General features: G+C 37.2%; 2 protein-coding genes across 5 annotated transcripts; one reads left to right on the plus strand and one right to left on the minus strand.

Moving 5' to 3' along the window:
* Window positions 1-384: 384 nt before the first annotated feature.
* LOC128213853 (uncharacterized) lies at window positions 385-3,635 on the plus strand. Its single transcript, XM_052919921.1, has 2 exons — window positions 385-782; window positions 1,908-3,635. Exons 1-2 carry the CDS (start codon window positions 688-690, stop codon window positions 2,809-2,811), a joined length of 999 nt encoding a protein of 332 aa, XP_052775881.1. The 5' UTR covers window positions 385-687; the 3' UTR covers window positions 2,812-3,635.
* Window positions 3,636-3,758: 123 nt separating this feature from the next.
* On the minus strand, window positions 3,759-23,085 carry LOC128213852 (cysteine-rich protein 2-binding protein-like). Of its 4 annotated transcripts, none has more exons than XM_052919919.1 (19): window positions 23,000-23,085; window positions 17,376-17,482; window positions 17,000-17,111; window positions 15,132-15,263; window positions 12,510-12,655; window positions 12,173-12,315; window positions 11,518-11,893; window positions 11,135-11,293; window positions 10,664-10,879; window positions 10,275-10,437; window positions 9,882-10,002; window positions 9,576-9,668; window positions 9,199-9,264; window positions 8,280-8,395; window positions 7,836-7,922; window positions 7,381-7,499; window positions 4,930-4,978; window positions 4,539-4,671; window positions 3,759-4,005 (listed from the first exon to the last, which is right to left on the minus strand). In XM_052919919.1, the coding sequence occupies exons 2-19, from the start codon at window positions 17,473-17,475 to the stop codon at window positions 3,832-3,834; spliced, it is 2,505 nt and encodes an 834-aa protein (XP_052775879.1). In that variant the 5' UTR covers window positions 17,476-17,482; window positions 23,000-23,085; the 3' UTR covers window positions 3,759-3,831. The 4 variants fall into 4 exon arrangements, with proteins under 4 accessions (XP_052775879.1, XP_052775880.1, XP_052775876.1 ...); XM_052919920.1 differs by lacking the exon at window positions 23,000-23,085 and adding an exon at window positions 18,644-18,760; XM_052919916.1 differs by lacking the exon at window positions 23,000-23,085 and adding an exon at window positions 18,683-18,750.
* Between the last annotated feature and the right edge of the window lie 55 nt (window positions 23,086-23,140).

A 23,140-nucleotide genomic window follows, 5' to 3' on the forward strand; every position in this document is an offset into this window, starting at 1 on the left:
AGTCCGTGTACAATGCATATATCCAGTGTAATGCTTAACTGTAGGCGGGTATTAGATCGGCGTGTGGGAACATTCAATTACTATTTTGGTAAATGTTCTTTTTAAAGTCCGAGTACAGTCACTTACAAACATGACGTCTTCTGTTGTTTTATTTAACTAACGAATTTGCATTGCAATATAAACATGTTACAAAACGTTTTTACACACTGTTGTTATAATTAATATAATGTGCATAACATCCATTTGATGTGAATACATTTACTTTACTTGTTTATATTCGCCATGTGCAATAAATATGAAAACGGGACTCAAATATGTGCTAAAATGAGCCGTTGTTGTTGGCGGGGAAGGCCATCACGTATGGTACACATATAGTACACACTCTTTTCCTAGTGTTTCCGTTAAACTTACGGATTTTCTGAGACAAGTTCAAAATGTTTATTGTATTCTTCAATTCGCATTTATAATCCGAACAAGTGAAATAAAAAGGTAAATTTTAATCAAAGGCACCAAATGGCGTCGTAGATAAGCCAAACAATTAAATAAAGGGTATATCACTTAATGAGTTTTTTTGCATGTCGATATGTTCATTGTGAACACAGTTTAAGGCTTATAATTGATAATGAAAATCACAATACCGGATCAAGACACTGCGACTGAATCAATGTTTACCGTCATGGGTATTGAATGCCATCAAGCCCAGGCTTGACTTACATCACACGTGTACTTCAACCGGGTATTAAACCTCCCAGGTTCGAAAGAAAACAAGACTCATATCTGAGGTGAGTTCACTTAGATTATTGCGGAAATTATTGTTATTTTGTTTGAAAATGTAACAGTTTCTTTGTTGACGAAGTCAAGGTAAATTATTCAACGACTTTCGAGTCATGTATAAACGTGCGTATCTCCTCAATTGTCAACAAGCAGGTAGGGGGACCAGCAGGAAGTTAACAGATAAAGGTCGTATAAGGCAGAGTCACATAGCTGAACTGTATGACTATGTGTGGTTTCAAATCAAAAATATAACACGTAATCTTAGTTTGACCTAGATGTGAAATCTCAACGTAAAGCTTATCATACTTCAATGTTAGCTTTATCGAGACCCCTTTTCTATGAACGACCTGATATGACGACCTGTCATCGACGATTCTGATGTTTTCCTATAAATACGCAAATGTATGGAACTGCATAAGAATGAACTTCCTTTCTGATTTATAAAGTATTGTCGAAATCAATTATTTTATTTCAATCATAATGATATCTCATAGCGCTTTCTAAGAATGTGTAAGCAGCTCCTCGTAGTTTAAGTGAATTGAAGGGTCGCAGTATGGTAACAAACATATAAACATATGTATAACTAAATAAATGTCAAATTTTATGTATAATTCTATTTAAGTTAACTTCATTGTACACATTTCATGTAGGCATGTGTACGGCAAGTGATTGACAGACAATATAGAATATCACTTTTGAAGAGTGAAAAACTGTGTTTAAAAACAAACAAATTCATACACAATAGCATTAAAATTATAAAATAAAAACATCAGTTAAAAAACGTACGGGCCGTTGGTACGGTCCGCGTTTTAGTAGCCACATGTATATAATATGATCATGAGAATTTTGGCACTGCAAACATTATATACGTAACATCAATGTATCAAACCCATTAAATTGAAACAATACTGAAATTGAACATCAAGTGAGATCTTTGTTCTCAAGAACTTCATAATGTTTCTTTATTGTATGACGTACGCCTGAATGATATCCCCGCTCAATATGCCGCACAGCGTTAAAAGCGAACGTCACCGTATTTTAATTAGAGAATGTCTAACCATCTATGTATTAAACACGGCATATTCCCTCATATTCTGATATACCCTCATATTCTGATATACCCTCCTTTGCAGGACGGACAAGACCAGGATGCCGACGAAAAAGCGCTCGGAAAGCTATTTAAATCGGCGGACCGGCGGCCGGCCAAAGTGGCAGCTGATCGTCGTGGTCTGTGTGGTGTTCTGTGTCGTGTACTTCATGTGGCCAAGCTCCGGTGAGACGTTCCAGACGCTCGCGGAGGATGAAGTCAGTCAGGAACGGGAAAAGGCGGCCGCCTTGGACCGGAAACTCGCGGCGGCCCGTGACGCAGATATAGCGATTAGAAACACCAATGTTGTCATAGACAATGAACGGGACAATGGTGGCGAAAAAGCTGGGGCGAATGGTAAAGGCGAGGAGACATCTAAGACAATGAATGAGAAAAATGATAAAAAGAATATCTCCGTGGTTACCGTGCAAGATGGAAAGAACACTCAAGAATTGATACGGGATGTGAAAAAGAACTTGAATACGACCTTGCAGAACATAAAACAAATGGCATCAAACTTGACATCTGTTGTAAAGGCTAAATTCGGAAATGTTTCCAGTCCAAACAACACACTATTGACTTTGAACTTTAAGAACAAAACACTTACTCCTGAAGACATTGCGGAGGTAGGCACCAATCTTCGTAAGCAAGCTCTTGAAGTAAAGGCCAGAAATATCTCCATAGAGCTCCTGGCGAACCAGCTCAAGCAACTCGAGACGAAATTTCACATCATTAAACAGAACATAACACTAGCCAATGAGACTAATTTAAAAGCTGTCAGTGAAAATATTAAAATGTTGAAAATCAAGCTTGATGAACAAACCAAAGCATTCTCACAAAATAAACGTCTCCTTGGTCAAAAGAAACAGGTAACTTACCGTGGACATACGGTGGTTTTGGATAACGGATCGCAGAACAACACACGGTCGACAAACACAACAGACTCCTAGGAGGGAAGCCCAACATGCTGATATGGTTTCCATTATACCGTGAATATCAGCGCATATATAACAGGTTGTGTAAAATCAGGGTGCCATAGGAAATGTACATTGTTGGATTTTGCCATAAATCTTGTGTGTGGAAGTTTTCAAACAAATACATATGTTTACATGTATTTAAATAGTCCATGATTTGCAACCTAATCTTCACAGATCAGTGTGGATAAAATACTTTCTTAGTGTGAATGCAGATGCAGGTGTTTCAGACATAAACAGTGTACTTTATATCAGATCACTGACATAAGAGTCAATGACACGGTGTTTACCTATTCAAACAGTAGGTCAGTCTTAACAGTACAAGAACCATGTCACATGTGCTGTCAATTCATCCAGGGTAATTATAAACCCATGATAATGCACTAAAATACATGTATATAATAATATACATATATATTCATTTATGATATAAACGTATACAAGATAATCAAAGACTTTACCATGCAATTTCTCTGTCGCCAAATAGTGAGAGGTGAAAATAAGCCCTTGATATCTAAAACAGATTGTATCAGTACCAATGACAAATACATTATTTGTACAAAAATAACCTGATTATTTGGTTTGTGGTGTATGACTTTCATGACATGTTATTTATTTCTTAGTTTAGAGGATGTATGTACCAGTGAGGAAGTATGTATGCATATATATCTATTCCTATGTGCTATTATTTTTAAGGAGGATGGAATCAATGATTGGTGTAATATTCTGTTACAATGTATGCACAATTCTTTTTTGCCCAATCTTGATTCAGTTATATGAAAAAAATAAAAGGTCGCAACCAATGAATTGGCATGTTATATGAATTAGTGTGTTCTTTCTTTTGATGATTTAAATTATTTAAGAAATTTATAAGTGATGATGACTTTTCATAGAATTCCAGATTTAAAACATATAAAACAGACTGATGTCATCTAGAACATTTATTTCCATGAAACATAACAATAACAGAGGTAATTTCACATACATCGACAGTGGTCATCTCCGTAAGCGTAGCAGGAAGGCATGTTTGCACTCTCGTGTGTCCGCGGGGAAGTATTTGTCGTAAAAGTCGAGTATAAACTCCTCGGGTTTGAAGCCAAACTTCTGGTAGAGAAGCATGGCGGTGTTGGTGGCAGAACAGTGCAGGGTCACATCCTTCCCCATACACGTCTTGTAAAAAAAGGAACAGTTAACAGATTTATTTCAGCTAGTAAAGACAGCTATAATGCCCAAGATGATATAAGTAACACCCATTTCCATGGTAAGAGGCCAAGGAAACTTGTCTGTGGTATGGCTCAAACCTACAACCTCTTAGGTTAGGGGAAGACACCAAACCACTAGCCCCCTCTCATCCTTTCAATAATGGTTACATTAAATTGAAGAAGAATGAAAAAGATTGAGGTTATATGATTTCATGTTGTTCAAATGTACTAGTACATGGAGTTCACTTATATAGTTCTGAATGCATTCATGATTTGGGCTTAATTTCTTCATAAAACTCAAAATAATTTAATTCTTTTGCATTTACTTTAAATAACATTTTAAAAATCATACAAAATATAATATAAAATAGTTAATCACTATGCACAACATTTCACAAATAAAGTTAAGAATCATACAATTGTTTTTTGTATTTCCATTTTTCACAGTTTGGTCTTATCAAAATTAAAATCCAGCATGCAAAACATCTCTGACAACGATACCTGTATGAGATGGTAAAGCATGAATGTTGCGATGTTTGCCCGCCGCCACTCTGGGTGCGTAAAGATGAAGGAAATGTACGCCTCATTCTGCTTCACGTCAGGAACCATGAACGCAAACCCTATCACTATCTTCCTGCGAAATAAAATACGGTTATAGCCAAGTTTTGGAATAAAAACTCAATGTTCTTAGTTCTTCCTACTTGATTAAGAATAAAAATAGGGCTTATACTGTGGCATTAAAGTCTAAAATAACTTTTAAGCTATTCTCAAAAAATGAAAGCAGTTTTAATATTTCTTGAAAATATCATATTCATCATTAACAGTTTGTTTATGCAATTCATTTTCAATTCGTTAAGATTGAAACAATTCCAAAAGTTACATGTGAGTTTACCTGAAGAGAACCACGCAACTGAAGTCTGGATATTGCAAACATTCAGACACTGAAATCAATACAATACTTATCACATAAAGAAACAATGGACGTTAAAACGTGTCAAATTGCAGGCTATTACATAGAAGGTATAAGACTATTCGTCGAAATAACAGATATAGCTGTGTTCATAATTTAAATAAATTTGACACAGGATATCATTTTATACTTATATATATATGTCTACATAAAAATCACAAACACTTATAGTTTAAAGTCAAGCTGAAATGAGTCCTAAATGAAAGGTTTATTAACTGTTATAGACAGAAGAAGGGAATTATTACTAATTTATATATCTATCATTGTCGTAAACACATTATAATGGATACTGTTATGATACTGATGATATTTTTGAGTCAGCAGCCAGAGGCCTTTATTGGAATTAATGGTTGTTTTGGGAACATAAATTTCCATCTGATTTCCAATGATCACACAATCTTGCATTTATAGTTCTACGAGGGGGAGTCAATAAGTTGGTGAACGACCCCTTTTTGTCGCTTATTGTACATCTTTATTTTTCTTGAATTGTTTTTAACATCATATTTCACATGTGATTTAATAAATATGGAAATTAATTACTAACTTATTTCATATTTTAAATATTTTATGACGATTTATTATTATACACTGTCAACAACGCGGCGCACTTTGAAATGGCGCTCTATCTAACATAACAATGTTATATAAAGTATGTCATTTTTGCGGGAAAAGAGCGTGTGATTCAGGCGAGACTTTTACTGACGTCACTTTGACGTGTCGATCATGTATATACGAAGTTTTGACGTCATACCATAAACAACAACGGTGCGCTGACCTTTTAAAATACCCACACTAGGATTATCTTCAAGTAAATGACGTCAATGGATAACGTTGAGAAGCGGGCTGTCATTAAGCATTGCGTTAGAGTCGGAATGACGCCCACCGACACGCTCAAGTTCATGAACCAGGGAAACACCGGACAATCATGTAAGCGAAGTTTAGTTTACAAGTGGCACAGGAGATTTTCAAATGGGAGAGAGGACATCAACGATGACAAATGAGCAGGAAGACCGGTAACCAGTGACTCATTGAAGCTAGCTGTTGCATCCGAGCTTTCTACCGACAGACGAAGAAGCATCGACGAACTTGCAGATATGTTTGATTTATCGCACGGCACAATGCAAAAATAATTACAAACGATCTGGGAATGAGGAAAGTCTCAGCACGATGGGTGCCGCGACTTTTGTCGGAAAATGAAAAAAAACGTGCGCGTGGAAACGTCACAGTGCTTTCTGGCACGTCACGCCAGAGAAGGCGACCATTTCTTAAATAAAATCGTCACGTGCGATGAAACATGGCTACACTTCTATGACCCTGAAACAAAAGCTGAGTCAATGGTATGGAAACGACCCTCTTCACCGCCACCAAAGAAAGCAAAGGTCATCAAGTCAGCGAAAAAAGTGATGTTCCTCGTCTGCATGGATCACCGGGGCATACTCCTGTCACATGCCATTCCCACTGACAAGACCGTCAATGCGGGTTATTATCAGACAGTAAAATGTACTAAAAGTCTAAAAATATTGTTTTATTAGTTGGATTTAAATATTATATTTTAACTAAATGCTTATTTACAAAAATAATAAAGTGTTTCATGTTTGTTTCTTTTATGATTAATTCCCTTATTTTATTTTAATTTGTTCACAGGTTCTGCGCCGTGATCTCGTTCACGCCATCCAGAAGAAGTGCCCGGATGTTGAGATCGAGAATCTCATCTTTCACCATGATAACGCCCCGGCCCACCGTGCACAGGAAACACTGATGACGATTGACTTTTTAGGATTTGAGCGTCTCAATCATTCGCCGTACTCACCTGACCTCGCCCCTATGGACTTCGCGATTTTTCCAAGACTGAAGGCCGATCTTCGCGGGAGACGTTTCGAATGTCTGGCAGAGCTCCGCAGTGCAGTCCAGTCATCGTTCGCGTCCCTGTCCGAGACATGGTTTACAGAGGTGTACCGGAAATGGGTTGTCCGCCATCAGAAATGTGTCCAAGAGAGTGGAGAGTATTTTGAGAAACAGTAACGCCCATAACGTCAACATCATGACATTGTTCCGAAGTGCGCCGCGGTATTGCAGATTGGTATTTCGTATTTTTTATTTATATTAGTAATTGTTATTGTATTCACATTTATTTTTTGTACATGTTTTGAAAACATATTTGTTATTGTGTATATTAAATTTCATTACACGCAAACGCGCATTTGTTTTTTTAAAACGCTCGTTCACGAACTTATTGACTCCCCCTCGTATCTATACATTACCATCTTTTTTTAAATCATGATTATATCTTTTGGAAACCAATATTCAATTATTATTTTAGAGTTAATGTTTCTGTTGTTAAAATAATAATTATCTAACATGAACTGTACGTACAGTCTAAGCCCGGCCAAAAGAACTCTCGACACAGGGTGTTGACGGAAGGTATGTGTTGGGGGCGCACGTAACAGTAGTCGATAGAGGGGCTGGGATCTGGTGTCCATGAACTGTCATGTCTGAAACAATGACAGCACATTAAGGAACAATGTACATAATGTTCAGTGTATAATACAGATGAAATATTGTTTTGTATTGTGTATTTTATATTTTTTTATACTCAAACTTTCACAAATATAACAATATACAGGGTTGCCTGCCTATTTTACATGGTCAAGTCAACTGAATGTTAATTAATATGTAAAGGGCACATTAAAATTCACTTAATGTAAATTTAAGTAGCTTATCAGTTACATTCAGGTTTATACTTATATCAACTAAACCTTCCACATTTGATTTTATTTTTTTATGATATTTCCATGCCTGATAATGCAAGCCCTGAATTACTAGCAAACCTGTGGGGGTAGGCCTTGATTTCCTCCAACAGCTGCAGTTTCAAGGGTCGTGATTCATAATCCCTTCTAATGAATGGCTTCAGGATCCTGCATACATTTAAAGTAATCAACGATGTATATGAGATTCCATTAGCAATAATTGCAGACCTAAACCATCATATTTCCTACCAAAACAAACATCAGTCAAGCAATTTAGCACCCAAAAAACGGCTGATGACTCAAAAGAATATCTCAAGTATGACAAGATCAATGGACAATTTGACATAGGAACCATTGTACATTAACATTTGCATTCTGACATTACACTTTCTTTTTGAAACAGAAATGGATTAATGAAACTCATTATCAACATCAACAACTGGATGTGTGGAAAAGGTGTGAAGGCTGTTAAGATTGTTTAATGGTGGTTTAACTTTTAGAAGAAACTATTTATTTACTTATTACCTGGCGGTGTATGGACTGCGTATGCAGTGTAGCTGGTCGTCCTCGTAGCCAACAAGACGGTTGAGGAAGGAGGGCTGCTGCTGCTGCTGGAGTCTCGTCTTGTTGTACGTCTGGGTCTGGAATATAATTCTCCGCAATTCACGCCATGTGGGTTATTATAACATATAAATAATATAAGTACACAAATCTAAGAAGTAAGATCATGGATACAACTTTTTTCTTTTCTTCATTCCTTTTAAAGATGATCCTATTAACTACATCATAACAGAAAATCACACTTTTGCTTCAAAAAGGTGATAACTTATTCTGGTATAAATGCTTCAAGATTACACAACTGAATCAGAAAAGCTGCCACATCAGAAGAAATTACAGGGATGCCAACGCAAATTTGTGAAAAAGAGGAAACCAATATGAAAAAGAGAGTATCTCCATCACACTATATACAAAAATTTTTTTTGAACATATCAGATAAAGGACAACAATTGAAACTTTAAAGTTTTGTGGACAAAAAAAGGAAGAAAAGATGAATTGGCATCACTGAGGAAAAGGGGGCATAACTGGACATTTTTTGATGTCAAGAGTTTTAGGTCTTGCTAAAAATGTCAATACTGTCTTTGGCAACATATGCACAGGGTTTCATCTGAACAGATTTTGAGTTATGTTTAACTTTAAACTTCTTCCGACAATCAAGGGGCATAACTAAACACTCATTAAGCAAGAATTAGGTGTCTTGCTAAATGTGCATTTTGGTTCTGGTTACATGTGTGTCTTTAACATTTTTTAGTCAAATTAAAAGATTTTGCATTATGAAGATGTGGACAGGCTAGAACAATAAGGATGAGTTAAAAAGGCAGATTTCATTTGTGATGCTATAACAATGTTGTCTTTTATCAATGAAACCAACAACCTGCATGTTTACCTGGAATTTGTCCAGCACTCTCATGTCACCATGGTAACAGTCTCCGGGTATCAGCTGATGTTGATCCTGACATAGAAATTCATTTATTGAACTGAATCCCAACTGCTTTACAATAAGGCAAAGTTAATAAAACAAACCATGACTATCTTCATTACATGTATTCTATGTGTATCCCTGTGACATTCTTGCAAAACAGCCTTCCTACCAAAACAGAAATACTTTTCCAATACGAATAACTTTCAGGTGACACAATTCAAAATGATTGTTCTCAAGTTAAATATCAACGCAAAGCTACATCCATAAATACATTTCATTGTTTGCCTATGCATTTGTTTTATCTGAGGATAATATCTCCTGACCACCAATTTCGTCCATACCCTGGTGTTTGCATGTACGCCCCAGGCCACCTGGGCGAGCCTGTTCATCTCAGCATCTAGGTCAAACACGGGCAGGCCATGCTCTCGTTTCAACTGGAAACATACACATTAATGGCGATGAGAGCCAATCATAGTTTGTCTTAACATTTCATTCTTTAAACATTGCAATAGTTAACACACAAACACTTGGGATATCGTGTAATTCCACCGACTGTATTTTTAGATTATAATAGGCTAAGTTGGGACTCAAAAGACGGACGCAAAAAAGGTGCTTTCATTATGTAATCCCCAAATGCCTCTACCAACCTGTCTGACAAGAAGTTTCCTCTTGAATCTGTTCACATGTGGTGGTAGGGGGGCTCTCTCTGCTGCGGCCTCCAGCTTCTTCAACAACAGCCTTTCCTCATACATACTCATCAACAGGCATCTGAAAGAAGGGTCATTCAGTTGTGTTAGAGTTTATAAAGGTCAACCTAGGCTCATTAGCTGCAAAATGGTATTAAATATTGTTTTGTTTAAACATATGTGCAGTGTTTTAGTTATTATGTCCACTTTTTTCATGTCCTATAATGCAGTTGCACATTTCAACCAATTACAACTGACAATCCACCTCTAAACAATACATAGTAGAACTTCATACATGTAGTTCATGGATTGAAAAAGTAACAACATGATACGAGTGTAAATCTATGAACCCACTTCGGTTCAGGTGCTGCTGTCTCTGGTTCCTTGTCTTCTGTGTTAAGCTTCCTCTTCCTGCCTGTAGATGCTGTCCCAGCATGTCCATCCACCTGTCTGTCCACGTCTGAGTCACTGTCACTGTCGCTCTCAGAGTCCACAACTGATGCCTCCTCCCCATCATCTAAAGAGAACAAAAAATCATGGTATATTGTGGTGATCAACAAAGAAGGCAAATACTTAAAAATACAATGATATACAGTACCAGTAACTTTTCTTACAAAGCAAAAAACATCATTTTGCCTGGAAAAATGTGCAGAACAGGACAAGATTGAATAGAAAAAACAACAAAGAAATAAAATTTGTATTCACTTTGCACAAGACATGAAGAAACCACAAACTACCTGTACCTTTGCTTTGTTCACTTCGGTCCATCTGGCTGCCGTCCATGCTAAAGTTTCGGAAGAAGTGTGAGTTATCTCCATGGTTACTGTTGCTGTAGCAACTGGCATTGTCATGGAGACTGGTATCCATAGAGATGCTCTCTTGATAACTACTGTCATGGAGACTACTGCCCAGGTTACTGCTGTCCTCCAACAACATTTGGCTTACAGATGAGTGTGAATCTACAAATTCAGATAAGTTTCAGCTTAAGTCTGATATAATAATGAAACTCAAAACAACTCATCATGATGAGTGCTCTCACATGTGCTTACTTTCCAAAATAATTTTACCTCACTGATTCTTGATCATCAATAAGATAGGTAAACAATGTAGTTACCATCCCGATGATATATTTTCTTGAATTCCATTTTGAAGTAGATAGACTTATTACCACTGGACTTATTTAACTTTAGTGTAGTGTTAAACCCTCCCCTCACCAATAGCAGACAGCATCTCCTGTACAGTGGGTGAATCTTGCATGCGTATGGGTGAGCCTGGGGGTGCTGGTGAGAGGGTCCCAGGGTCAATCTCAAAGTCACTGTCATCTCCCTCATGGCCACCCACATCCTCAGACAACAGTAGGTTTGGCACAGTGGCTGCAGGCAGAGAAACAAGGTGTTGCTGTTTCAAATCCAGTAGTGTTTTGCATCAATATATATCACAGATATATGGATAAAGAAATTCAGAAAAGACAATTTATTTCAAATCGTTTCCTATGTTGGTCGGTAAGGACCAGGATTTTATAACAAATCTGATATCCACTAGGCATTTGATGTCTATTCACATGAATCCAAACGTTTGTCCAACTACAAATACATACACTGAAGCTTGAGGTCTTTTTCAGTGAGGTAGCTGCTCTGTGACACATTGCTGTTCTCATCACTGAAATCATGCAGGGAGCTGGAGCAAGGAGACACTAGGGTCCCTGTACCGACAGACCCAGTGGGGGTGGCAGGCACACCTGAGAATACAGGGGCATCACCAGAGGGGAACATCCCGGTAAACGTGAGGGAGGGTGCGGACTCTTGCTTGATTGGAGAGTGGAGGACAGGTGTGGAGAGGGGGAGGTGTTCTGTCAGTAGGCTTTGGGGCACTTGGCTGCTGCTGCTCCCACTACTCGGGGACGGAGATGGTGTGGTGGCTGACCGGTCACCCTCCCTTCGTGCTAGCTTTGTCTTTCGAATCTCTTTTGCCTCCTGCAAATGTAGATATCATTGACTCTATGTATAGTATTTTTAATAGCTTAAGAATACACATTGTTTTTGAGTTCACTAATTTGCAATCAGTCAGGTGATCTTGAAAATATGGCTGTCATTTCTTACCTAAATTTTGGTCATCTATTTGCAATTTGACTGTGATAAAACTTTTTTTACTTAATAGTATGCATACACTCAATAATTAAATATTTAAGGTTTGAACAGTTTCTCAACTATACTTTATAATCTATCATTATATGCTTTCCCAAACCACTCTACCATCAATGTTGCCCGTTTAGCCTTGAGTTCCATTGCTGCCTGTATGGATGTTTTTCCCCGTCGACTTCGCAGGCCTTCTTTTGGTGGCTCAGTGGGACTGGGGGTCTCTTTCTTCCTTGATGCTGGCTTACTTACAGGAGTGGCTAAAAATACAGAATAATGAAGTAAAACATCAAGTTTACTAATTTTCTTATTTAATAAGAGCATTCTAATTTAAAAATGCTAGGTGAAAACTCAGTTACCTGGTCTGTTCACTTACACTGTTTTCATTGAAAACAAATATGATTCTAATGTTACTTTAAAACCTGAACACAGTAACACCCCCTGAATTAGCTACCTATCTTGTGGGGGTTAGGTGGTTTGGTTTCCGCCAATCTCCACCAGCCTGTTTCCTTCAACTCCTGGGCACCAGAAATGAAGATCCCTGGACACCCTGATGATAATACTCCCGCCACTGTGCCATGCCATAGAGACGTCTTTTTCCTGGAATTAATTGAGCATCTTCCAGTTATTACATGAATCTCACTTTGAAATGTGAACATACTAAAGCAATGACAAATATGCAGGTGTTCCTTTTAAATAAATATTTAAAGAAGAATACAAGTTCACATATATTCATAATTTTATAGTAAATACCACAATACTTCTACGATTACAGTAGTATAAAACAAGAACTGTCACAGTATGTGACGAATGCCCCCGAATGTGACATTGACCTACGAACAAGGTCAGTACATGAAAAGTTGATCTTGCCTTTACGTGTCAAATACATATGGCAAGTTATTTTAAATTGCCTCTGAACATAAAAAAATACCACCCATACTTGACAACCTACACTGTTATGTCCTTATATTCAGAATTCCCTTGTGAATAAACACTTAGTGTATCTTTCACCTTAGAGGTAGGGACATGGGTCTTGCACACGACACGTCGTCTTCGTATGTGGAACACATGTAGAAAGTTATTTTAAAATCTGTCCATACAAGAGAAAGTTACAGCCCGGACACGACAACCTATACCCTATGTCCTTGTATGCAGCACTCCATTGTGAATAAACACTAAGTGTGACCTTGACCTTTGAGGTAGGGACACGGGTCTTGCAAGTGACACGTCGTCTTGGTATGTGCAACACATGTGGCAAGTTATTTTAAAATCTGTCCATACAAGGGAAAGTTACAGCCCGGACACGACAACCTATACTCTATGTTCTTATATGCAGCACTCCATTGTGAATAAACACTAAGTGTGACCTTGACCTTTGAGGTAGGGACACGGGTCTTGCAAGTGACACGTCGTCTTGGTATGTGCAACACATGTGGCAAGTTATTTTAAAATCTGTCCATACAAGAGAAAGTTACAGCCCGGACACGACAACCTATACTCTATGTCCTTATATGCAGCACTCCATTGTGAATAAACACTAAGTGTGACCTTGACCTTTGAGGTAGGGACACGGGTCTTGCAAGTGACACGTCATCTTGGTATGTGCAACACATGTGGCAAGTTATTTTAAAATCTGTCCATACAAGGGAAAGTTACAGCCCGGACACGACAACCTATACTCTATGTCCTTATATGCAGCACTCCATTGTGAATAAACACTAAGTGTGACCTTGACCTTTGAGGTAGTGATACGGGTCTTGCACGCGACATGTCATCTTGGTATGTGGAACACATGTGGCAAGTTATTTTAAAATCTGTCCATACAAGGGAAAGTTACAGCCCGGACACGACAACCTATACTCTATGTCCTTATATGCAGCATTCCATTGTAAATAAACACTAAGTGTGACCTTGACCTTTGAGGTAGGGACACGGGTCTTGCACGCGACACATCGTCTTGGTATGTGGAACACATGTGGCAAGTTATTTTAAAATCTGTCCATACAAGGGAAAGTTACAGCCCGGACACAACAACCTATACTCTATGTCCTTATATGCAGCACTCCATTGTAAATAAACACTAAGTGTGACCTTGACCTTTGAGGTAGGGACATGGGTTTTGTACGCGACACGTCGTCTTGGTTTGTGGAACACATGTGGCAAGTTATTTTAAAATCTGTCCATACAAGGGAAAGTTACAGCCCGGACACGACAACCTATACTCTATGTCCTTATATGCAGCACTCCATTGTAAATAAACACTAAGTGTGACCTTGACCTTTGAGGTAGGGACGCGGGTCTTGCACGCGACACGTCGTCTTGGTATGTGGAACACATGTGGCAAGTTATTTTAAAATCTGTCCATACAAGAGAAAGTTACAGCCCCGACACGACAACCTATACTCTATGTCCTTATATGCAGCACTCCATTGTGAATAAACACTAAGTGTGACCTTGACCTTTGAGGTAGGGACACGGGTCTTGCACGCGACACGTCATCTTGGTATGTGGAACACATGTGGCAAGTTATTTTAAAATCTGTCCATACAAGGGAAAGTTACAGCCCGGACACGACAACCTATACTCTATGTCCTTATATGCAGCACTCCATTGTGAATAAACACTAAGTGTGACCTTGACCTTTGAGGTAGTGACACGGGTCTTGCACGCGACACATCGTCTTGGTATGTGGTACACATGTGGCAAGTTATTTTAAAATCTGTCCATACAAGGGAAAGTTACAGCCCGGACACGACAACCTATACTCTATGTCCTTATATGCAGCACTCCATTGTAAATAAACACTAAGTGTGACCTTGACCTTTGAGGTAGGGACACGGGTCTTGCACACCACACGTCGTCTTGGTATGTGGAACACATGTGGCAAGTTATTTTAAAATCTGTCCATACAAGGGAAAGTTACAGAGCCGGACGGACGGACGGACAGACGGTGCGATTTTAATATGCCCACCTTCGGGGGCATAAAAACATAGGCAGTCAAAATCTCCCTTAAGCTACTTATTATATTTTATAAATTGCTGGAAAGGTAACAATAACACATGAGCTATGCAGTTACCTGTGAGATCCAAAGAATGTGGCCCAGTGTTTGTCTATAAATGTACAGATGTGTTCCTTCCAGCGAAAATAGCCACACATGCCAGAACCGGCCAGCTGCAGGTTGTACAGAGCTAGGTGAACCACGTGGATCCTGCAACACAATTGTCACATACAACAACATCTGTACAGATATAACTAGAGCTGTCATAGGAGTGACGAATACCCCCAAATGCCGCCTGGACACAGGAATGGCAAACCATTCCTTTGAAAAGAGGCCATATCTCCAAGGTTACTGCACACTGCATCTTCTTTTATCATGCATGTATTGTTTTATTTAAATCTGTTGAAGAATTTAGAAGTTACACTGCTGACAAGAAAAACTAGCCTTTCATGAGTTATCGTCCGGAAACCGTTTTTCTATTTTTAGTAACAGTGACCTTGACCTTGGCCCCACCAGCCCCAATATCGAACTTGACCTGTATCTTCTGATGTTACACCTGTGTACCAAAAATTGTTCAAATCTGTCTAGCCTTTCATGAGTTATTGTCTGGAAACCGTTTTTCTATTTTTAGTTACAGTGACCTTGACCCCACCAGCCCCAATATCGAACTTGACCTGTATCTTCTGATGTTACACCTGTGTACCAAAAATTGTTCAAATCTGTCAAGTCTTTCATGAGTTATCGTCCGGAAACCGTTTTTCTACTTTTAGTAACAGTGACCTTGACCTTGGCCCCACCAGCCCCAATATCGAACTTGACCTATATCTTCTGATGTTACACCAGTGTACCAAACTGTATCTTCTGATGTTACACCTGTGTACCAAAAGTTGTTCAAATCTGTCTAGCCTTTCATGAGTAATCGTCCGGAAACCGTTTTTCTATTTTTAGTAACAGTGACCTTGACCTTGGTCCCACCAGCCCCAATATCGAACTTGACCTGTATCTTCTGATGTTACATCTGTGTACCAAAAATTGTTCAAATCTGTCTAGCCTTTCATGAGTTATCGTCTGGAAACCGTTTTTCTATTTTTAGTAACAGTGACCTTGACCTTGGCCCCACCAGCCCCAATATCGAACTTGACCTGTATCTTCTGATGTTACACCTGTGTACAAAATATTGTTCAAATCTGTCAAGCCTTTCATGAGTTATCGTCCGGAAACCGTTTTTTCTATTTTTAGTTACAGTGACCTTGACCTTTGCCCCACCAGCCACAATATTGAACTTGACCTGTATCTTCTGATGTTACACCTGTGTACCAAAAATTTTTCAAATCTGTCTAGCCTTTCATGAGTTATCGTTCGGAAACCATGGAAACCGACAGACCGACCGACAGACAGACCGACCGACCAACAAGCTCACTCCTATATACCCCCTCAAACTTCGTTTGTGGGGGTATAATTATAAGAGAGACAGGTATTATAATGATGTAGACAAGAATTATATTGAGTAAGATAGAAAGACAGGTATTAAAATGAGGAATACGGCATTATAATAAGGAAGATGGGTATTATATTGAGGAAGACGGATATGATATTGTCTTATTGAGGAAGACAGACACTATAATGAGCTCTATCAATGTGCATATATGCACCATTCCATAAATATTATACTATAAGTGTGACTTTGAACTTTGAGATACATACATATACAGCACATGGCCTCTATGTATCGAACATGTGTGCCAATTTAACTTAAAATCCACATGGCTGACAAAGTTACAGCCTGGATAAGGATACTCCATTAGAATGTTTGCTGCATTCCATAATGATTAAAGTTGAAGTTTGACCTTCACCTGTGAAGTATGGTAATGGGGGTTGAACTGGACTTAGGGTATGATTTTAATATACCCACCTTTTGGGGCATTAAAAAATTGAAATGCACGCACCACTGGAGGCGTGTCCTGGTAAACTCTTCCTCCCCACCTGCACACACTGTACATCGGAATTGGAACATGAAGTCTCCCTTCAGTACGGACACTGCGCTCGTCTTCAAACACTCTTCACACAAATAGAACATATTTAACATGAATATAAAACATGCAATACCAATCAGATTCTTATCATTTGCTTTAGATAAACACAACAATTTATAGAAAAAATATGAACAAACTTCAAAACAACAATGTGACGAAAATCATGTTTTCAACATTTGTGCAGAGAGGGTTTGGACAAATTAATCAATGAAAAATAAGCCTAAACAATACCTTGACTTTATTTCTGTGAAAAACATGAAAGGGAAAATAGAGTAAATATGAAACTTACCTTCATGAAACTTGCGTTTACACATATCACACAGAAAGTAGTATGGTGTAGGTATTTCTGGAGCCCCACAATAGCAGTGACCACCAGGCTGACTTGCCATCACGCAGCTACAAAGTTGTGAAGTTATAAAGATGCAGTCATGCACATAGTGTAACAGTAGTTAAATAATTTTATCTACATGTATGTTCTTTTTATTTGACTATTATCAGTAGGGCCAAAACATCAATTATACAAAACACTTTTGCCAACTCTGGGAGGCAAACAGTATTCGCCTGAAAGGGGACTTCTAAGGTATTTCTTGTTATAAACCATTGCGTAGGAATTTGCAATACAGCACTTAGAGGTACACTACCACATGGCTTTTTGGCAGATTTTGCTATGGGCTACAATTTTCCTCACTATTTCCTTACTGTGATATAAGCATATTGCAAGCAGCATTTGTTACTATAATTTGGTCTCTGTCAAGTCAATGTTATATGCAAAGTATTGCGAAGTGTTAATCAATGGTAGTAGAGGTAGCTGTTAATCAATAATAATGGCTACAGTAAACTGCTGTTATTGTTTTTCAGATTCACTTCCAAGAAAATATTTGATAAACTTTAAAACATTACCTTTGGCATGATGTTAGCTTTCCACACGAAATGTTATGCAGTCGTACAAATTTGCCCATGCATATCAGAACTTGAATTTTGCTCTTGTTGACAATGTTTGATTATATCATGACTGAATAATGACATTTTATTTAGTCCACCTAAATGGCTGTCAACGAGTCTTTTGATGATTTTTTTTTTACAATGGCAGACTCATTACAAGGATACATAAGAAATGTCAAAATAATAAAAAGAGTATCCCTGATCACTCATTATTGTAGCTAGCATTTTATTTAGATATAGTATAAACATTGATAAATATATCCAACTGAAACAGGCTATGTTACCTTTTTAAAGATTTTCATAAAATTACCATTAAAAGTGACTTGGGTCAAATATGCAGTTAAAGTTAACAGCGCATGATTGAAGGCTAGTTAAAATAAAAGATGTGTTATATGGGATTCTTCCAATCCCTAACTTCTGAAGAGGTTTGTGCAAAAAAGGTGGTTTTGAAAAATATTGAAATTGTATTTAGAGAAGTATTTTATGTTTGAAATAGACAATAAAGGTTTATATTCATATTTTACCATGTAAGTGCAAAAATATTTTTCAGAAAACAAACATAACATGCATAAAAACACAGGATTTGACATTCAAATAAAATGAAACTTGACTGACACAGGCAACAATTAAGCCAATCGTAACAACTTGACCAACTCCAGCAAGCTTCCAGATAGACCTCGTAAATACAATCGTAACAACTCGGCCATGACCGAAGTGTTCTGATTGTTGCAAAACTGTGAAGCGTAGCCTTGCAGGTGCCCTTCATGTATATACATTGTTATGTTTTGACAGTATGAAATGAAGAAAAACACATCAAACTCATAATAATTTGTTTGATATTTATTTTTGTGTGTATGGAATTAATATAAAATAACATGATCTGGTAATATTTCATGTTTTTATGATATCTTAAAGATGCAATATGTTTTAACCCGAAATCCTGATCGGAATAACCACCTACTTTTAGTACAAAACAATTTGCATGTGAAGGATTTGCCATATCAAAAATCGTAAAAAAATCTGTCACTGCTCTATTATTTGGACTAGGTTGAAGGCATTTTTGCAGTTCACATAGGCAAAACTGTTGTCTGTTTTATTGTATAAAGTTAATAAAGAAGAAAAACACCTTAAACTCATAATTGTTTGTTGGATATTTACTTTTTGAGCAAGGAACTGATATGAAATAAAATTTAAGGGTAACTTAGCTTGTTTTTATAATCTTTTTTCTATGGGTTATATCTGGGAGTATGATTCCTTGGTCCTTCACTTTTTAACATATTTCTATTTCATCAAACAAGGATCCCTTTACAACTGTGCTGATGACAACACCCTTTCTTTCAGCTCATTTAACTTCGATACTTTGATATCAGTCCTTCAAAACAAAAGTAATGTTCTTATCAACTGGTTCTCTGTTAACTGCATGCAGGCAAACCCTGACAAGTTTCAGGCTATCGCCATAGGCACAAAAACGCACTCTAAAAAGCCTAAGCTTAGTATTAAAAATGCCAATATTGAATGTGATGAAGTGGTAAAACTTCTTGGAGTCAACATAGATTTTGCCCTTACCTTTGAAAATCATATTAGCATCATACATACATGCCATATTTCTGAGAGGCATCCCAGGGGATTTTGGTCTGAATTCCAGGCAATTTTGATATTACACCAGGGGATTTTTACGCGGCGAAATTTTGCGCAATATCAACATTTATGATATAATAACAAGCATTTTCAGTGAAAAGATATCCCCCGCCAACGATGGCTTGTTTGTGCTTGATTGCTTGTTTGTGCTTGAAGGTTAAAAAAAATCTCAGAAAGAATAAGATAAGCACATTGGTTTTACTGAGAAACGGCTGCAAACAATGATTTTTTAATAACTCAAGGGCAATAACTCTAAGAAAAATTGACCAATCCAAAAGAAAAATAGACAGGGATCATCACAGTATGTTGGTTCTTATTTATTCCAAGTGTCATGAAATTCTACCATCTAGTTGCATAGAAAAGGCTGCAAACATGGACCTTTTAATAAATCAAGGGCAAATAACTCATATAGAAATTACACAATCCAAAATATAAATAAACAGGCATCATTGTAGTATGTTGGTTCATATTTATTTCAAGTTTCAAGAATTTCTACCAACTAGTTACTGAGAAATGGCTGTAAATGAGAGTATTTCAAAAAATCAAGGGCAATAACTCCAAGTACAATTGACCAATCCAAAAAAAAATGAACAGGCATCATCCCAGTATAGTAATTCATATTTATTTTAAGTTTCATGAAATTCTGCCAGCTAGTGACTGAGAAATGGCTGTGAATGTGCATTTTTCTAAAAATCAAGGGCAATAACTCCAAGGACAATTGACCAATCAAATTTTTTTTTGGACGGGCATCATTCCAGTATAGTGGTTCATATTTATTTTAAGTTTCATGAAATTATACCGGCTAGTTACTGAGAAAACACAGGTGACGGACGGACGGACGGACGGAAGGAAGGACGGACGGAAGGAAAGACCGACGGATGGACCGAAGGAAGGACGGACGGACAACGCCATTTCAATATCCCCCTATTTCATAGGCGGGGTATAATAAATACAGAAATACACTCTAATTACAATAATTTTTGGGCTTAGTCATCATGGTCTTTCATGGAATTTCGCACTCATAATATTATGGATGATTTCCACTGTCAACCTGAAGCAATTTTTAAAAAAAAAATATTTTTTTTAAATTCCAGGGGATATGGATCCCCCGGCAGGGGACCAGGGGATGGGTCCGAATTCCGGGGGATTTTCCCCCCCCCCCCGGGGGATATGGCATGTATGATCATATGTAGTAAAGCTGCACAACAATTTAATATATTGAAAAGATTAGGCAGAAATTTGTGTAGATTAAGCCGCCTAACCATTTTTCACTCTTTTATCTTATCCAATTTCAACTTCTGTCCGTTAACATGGCATTTCTGTTCAAATAAAAGCACAAACAAGATTGAAAAAATACAAGAAAGAGCCTTTCGTTTTGTATATGATGACTACTCCAGTACATATTATGAACAACTTCTAAATAGAGCAAACCTTCCTAGCTTATATATCAAAAGAACTAGAGCAATGGCTATAGAATTTTAAAATTTTGAATAATATTGGTCCACCTGTTTTTAATGATTTAATTAAAGTGCATGATGCCGGTTATAATTTTAGGTATACAAACTTACTTGAAGTTTCTACAGTCTCAACAACTAGGTTTGGAAAAAATAGCTTTAAGTATGCTGCTCCGGTCCTGTGGAACTCGCTCCCAGAAGCTTTTAGAAACACAACAAATTACCGTAATTCACCTAAGAGTTCGGACACTCTAAATATTCGGACACCCATAATTATTTTCCAAAATAATTTATTTTGCGTACCTAATTTTCGGACACCCAAAGGACATCAATCATATCTTTCACAGTTATCAAGTTTCACAGACGAAGATTATTGATTTTTATCTTTACAATGCCTGGCTAGATTATATCCGTATACAACAGGGTGAGAAGTTAATTAGTTACTACCCATCCTAAACGATTTATTGCCTGTTGAAAAGGAAGTGTGATATATTTATTGGAGGATTAAAGAAACAACAAGGGATTAAGAAAACATAGACATGACATGTTTGTAAAACGATCTGCCAATAAACGTTCAAACTTGTACCTCACTTATAGACTGTAAGAATCAATAATCGTACAGTTATACATTAATCCTGCATAGCAATGTCCATGCTCTCCACGAGATCCTCGTGGGTATAACTGTAAGTTATGTGACGTCACACAGTGTGACTCTTTGATCTGAAGCCGATAGAATGTGTTTATTCAGTTCAATGCATGTATAAAATGGTGTTTTAATTAACTTGATGAAGGATTTATACTTATAGGCGTAATAAATAAGTTTATGACCATTGATTACTACAGATAAATTAATAAGTGGTAAAATGCAAACATGAAGAAAAAAGGCAGGTTAAACAAACATGTAAATAAAATGTAAAAATGGTAATTTTCTATGTATTCGGACAGCGAAAAAAATAATTAATTTAAGGTGTCCGAACTCTTAGGTGAATTACGGTACAATCAATTCAAAAGCTTGATTGCACACTGGAATGGCCGGGACTGCAGGTGTTCAATGTGTAAATCAAATTAGCTGCTTGTTCTACAGGGCCGGACATCATCTTTATCTTATTTTCAATATCTACCTTAATTTATATCTTGCTTGTGTTGTGTCTTCTGATTTTATTTTGTGTTATGTTTTTCTGCTTGCCTTTGCTTGTTTAAGTGCTCTAGTTGTATGCTCTGCTCTTTTGTATAGTTGCAAGCTACTTGATTTGATTAACTGCTCAATTTTGCTTACTAGTACTTACTATGTAGTAATTTGCTGATAAAAACTTTCTTTGTATATGCTATTGTCATTGTCATATCATGCTTTATTATTGTTTGTGCTCTTGTATGTGCTGCTGTGAAGGAGTTGCTGCTCAGGTCAGCTCAGATCTGATCTGAGGTGATATTCTCGTTTAGACTACTTTTAATCTACTTTTTGCAACGACTTTGACTATCAGTTTTTTATTTTTATTTGTCTTAAGTGTCTATTAGGCCTCTGGTCTAGAGCAGCTTATCTTTCACAGGTTTAACCTCTTTTATTTGCTTTTGTAATGTGATATGTGCTCTATTTAACATTGCTCGAAATTATTTTACAGCTTTCTTAGCATATGTTTAAACATGTATACTATTGTTATAGTCGGTTCAAAAGTGCTTGTCGCTTATGTTATATTGTTAATTCCGACTTGCCGACTTGAAATAAAATTTATCTTATCTTATCATATATGATGTATTATTGGTCCCAGGTTATATGGTTCCTGAACTCACCCAAAATGGCATCCAAAGAAATAAAATTGTATGTAAAGGATTTGCAATATGTATGAAAAATCGTATAAAATCTTATCATCTTATTACTTACCACAGAATGTTGCAGTTTCTTTTAAAAAGTTATCAAAACATAAATCTATCTTCTCCCTTGCTAATATTTGTTTGCAATTTTTATAATAAAAAAAATCTTGGTTCTGGTTTCCATTTATAACAAAATCTAATCGATTTTAAG

This window comes from Mya arenaria, chromosome 13 (assembly GCF_026914265.1).
Source record: "Mya arenaria isolate MELC-2E11 chromosome 13, ASM2691426v1".
Taxonomy (NCBI): Eukaryota; Metazoa; Mollusca; class Bivalvia; order Myida; family Myidae; genus Mya; species Mya arenaria.

Coding starts and splice junctions, on each gene's coding strand:
- LOC128213853 (XM_052919921.1), top strand. CDS start 688: ATGCCATCAAGCCCAGGCTTGACTTACATCACACGTGTACTTCAACCG. Junction 783..1,907: donor AAACAAGACTCATATCTGAG/GTGAGTTCACTT, acceptor CCTCCTTTGCAG/GACGGACAAGACCAGGATGC.
- LOC128213852 (XM_052919918.1), bottom strand. CDS start 18,045: ATGGGCAAATTTGTACGACTGCATAACATTTCGTGTGGAAAGCTAACA. Junction 10,003..10,274: donor ACAGCAGCACCTGAACCGAA/GTGGGTTCATAG, acceptor CCCTTCTTTCAG/ATGCCTGTTGATGAGTATGT. Junction 4,979..7,380: donor CTTTTGGCCGGGCTTAGACT/GTACGTACAGTT, acceptor TATTGATTTCAG/TGTCTGAATGTTTGCAATAT.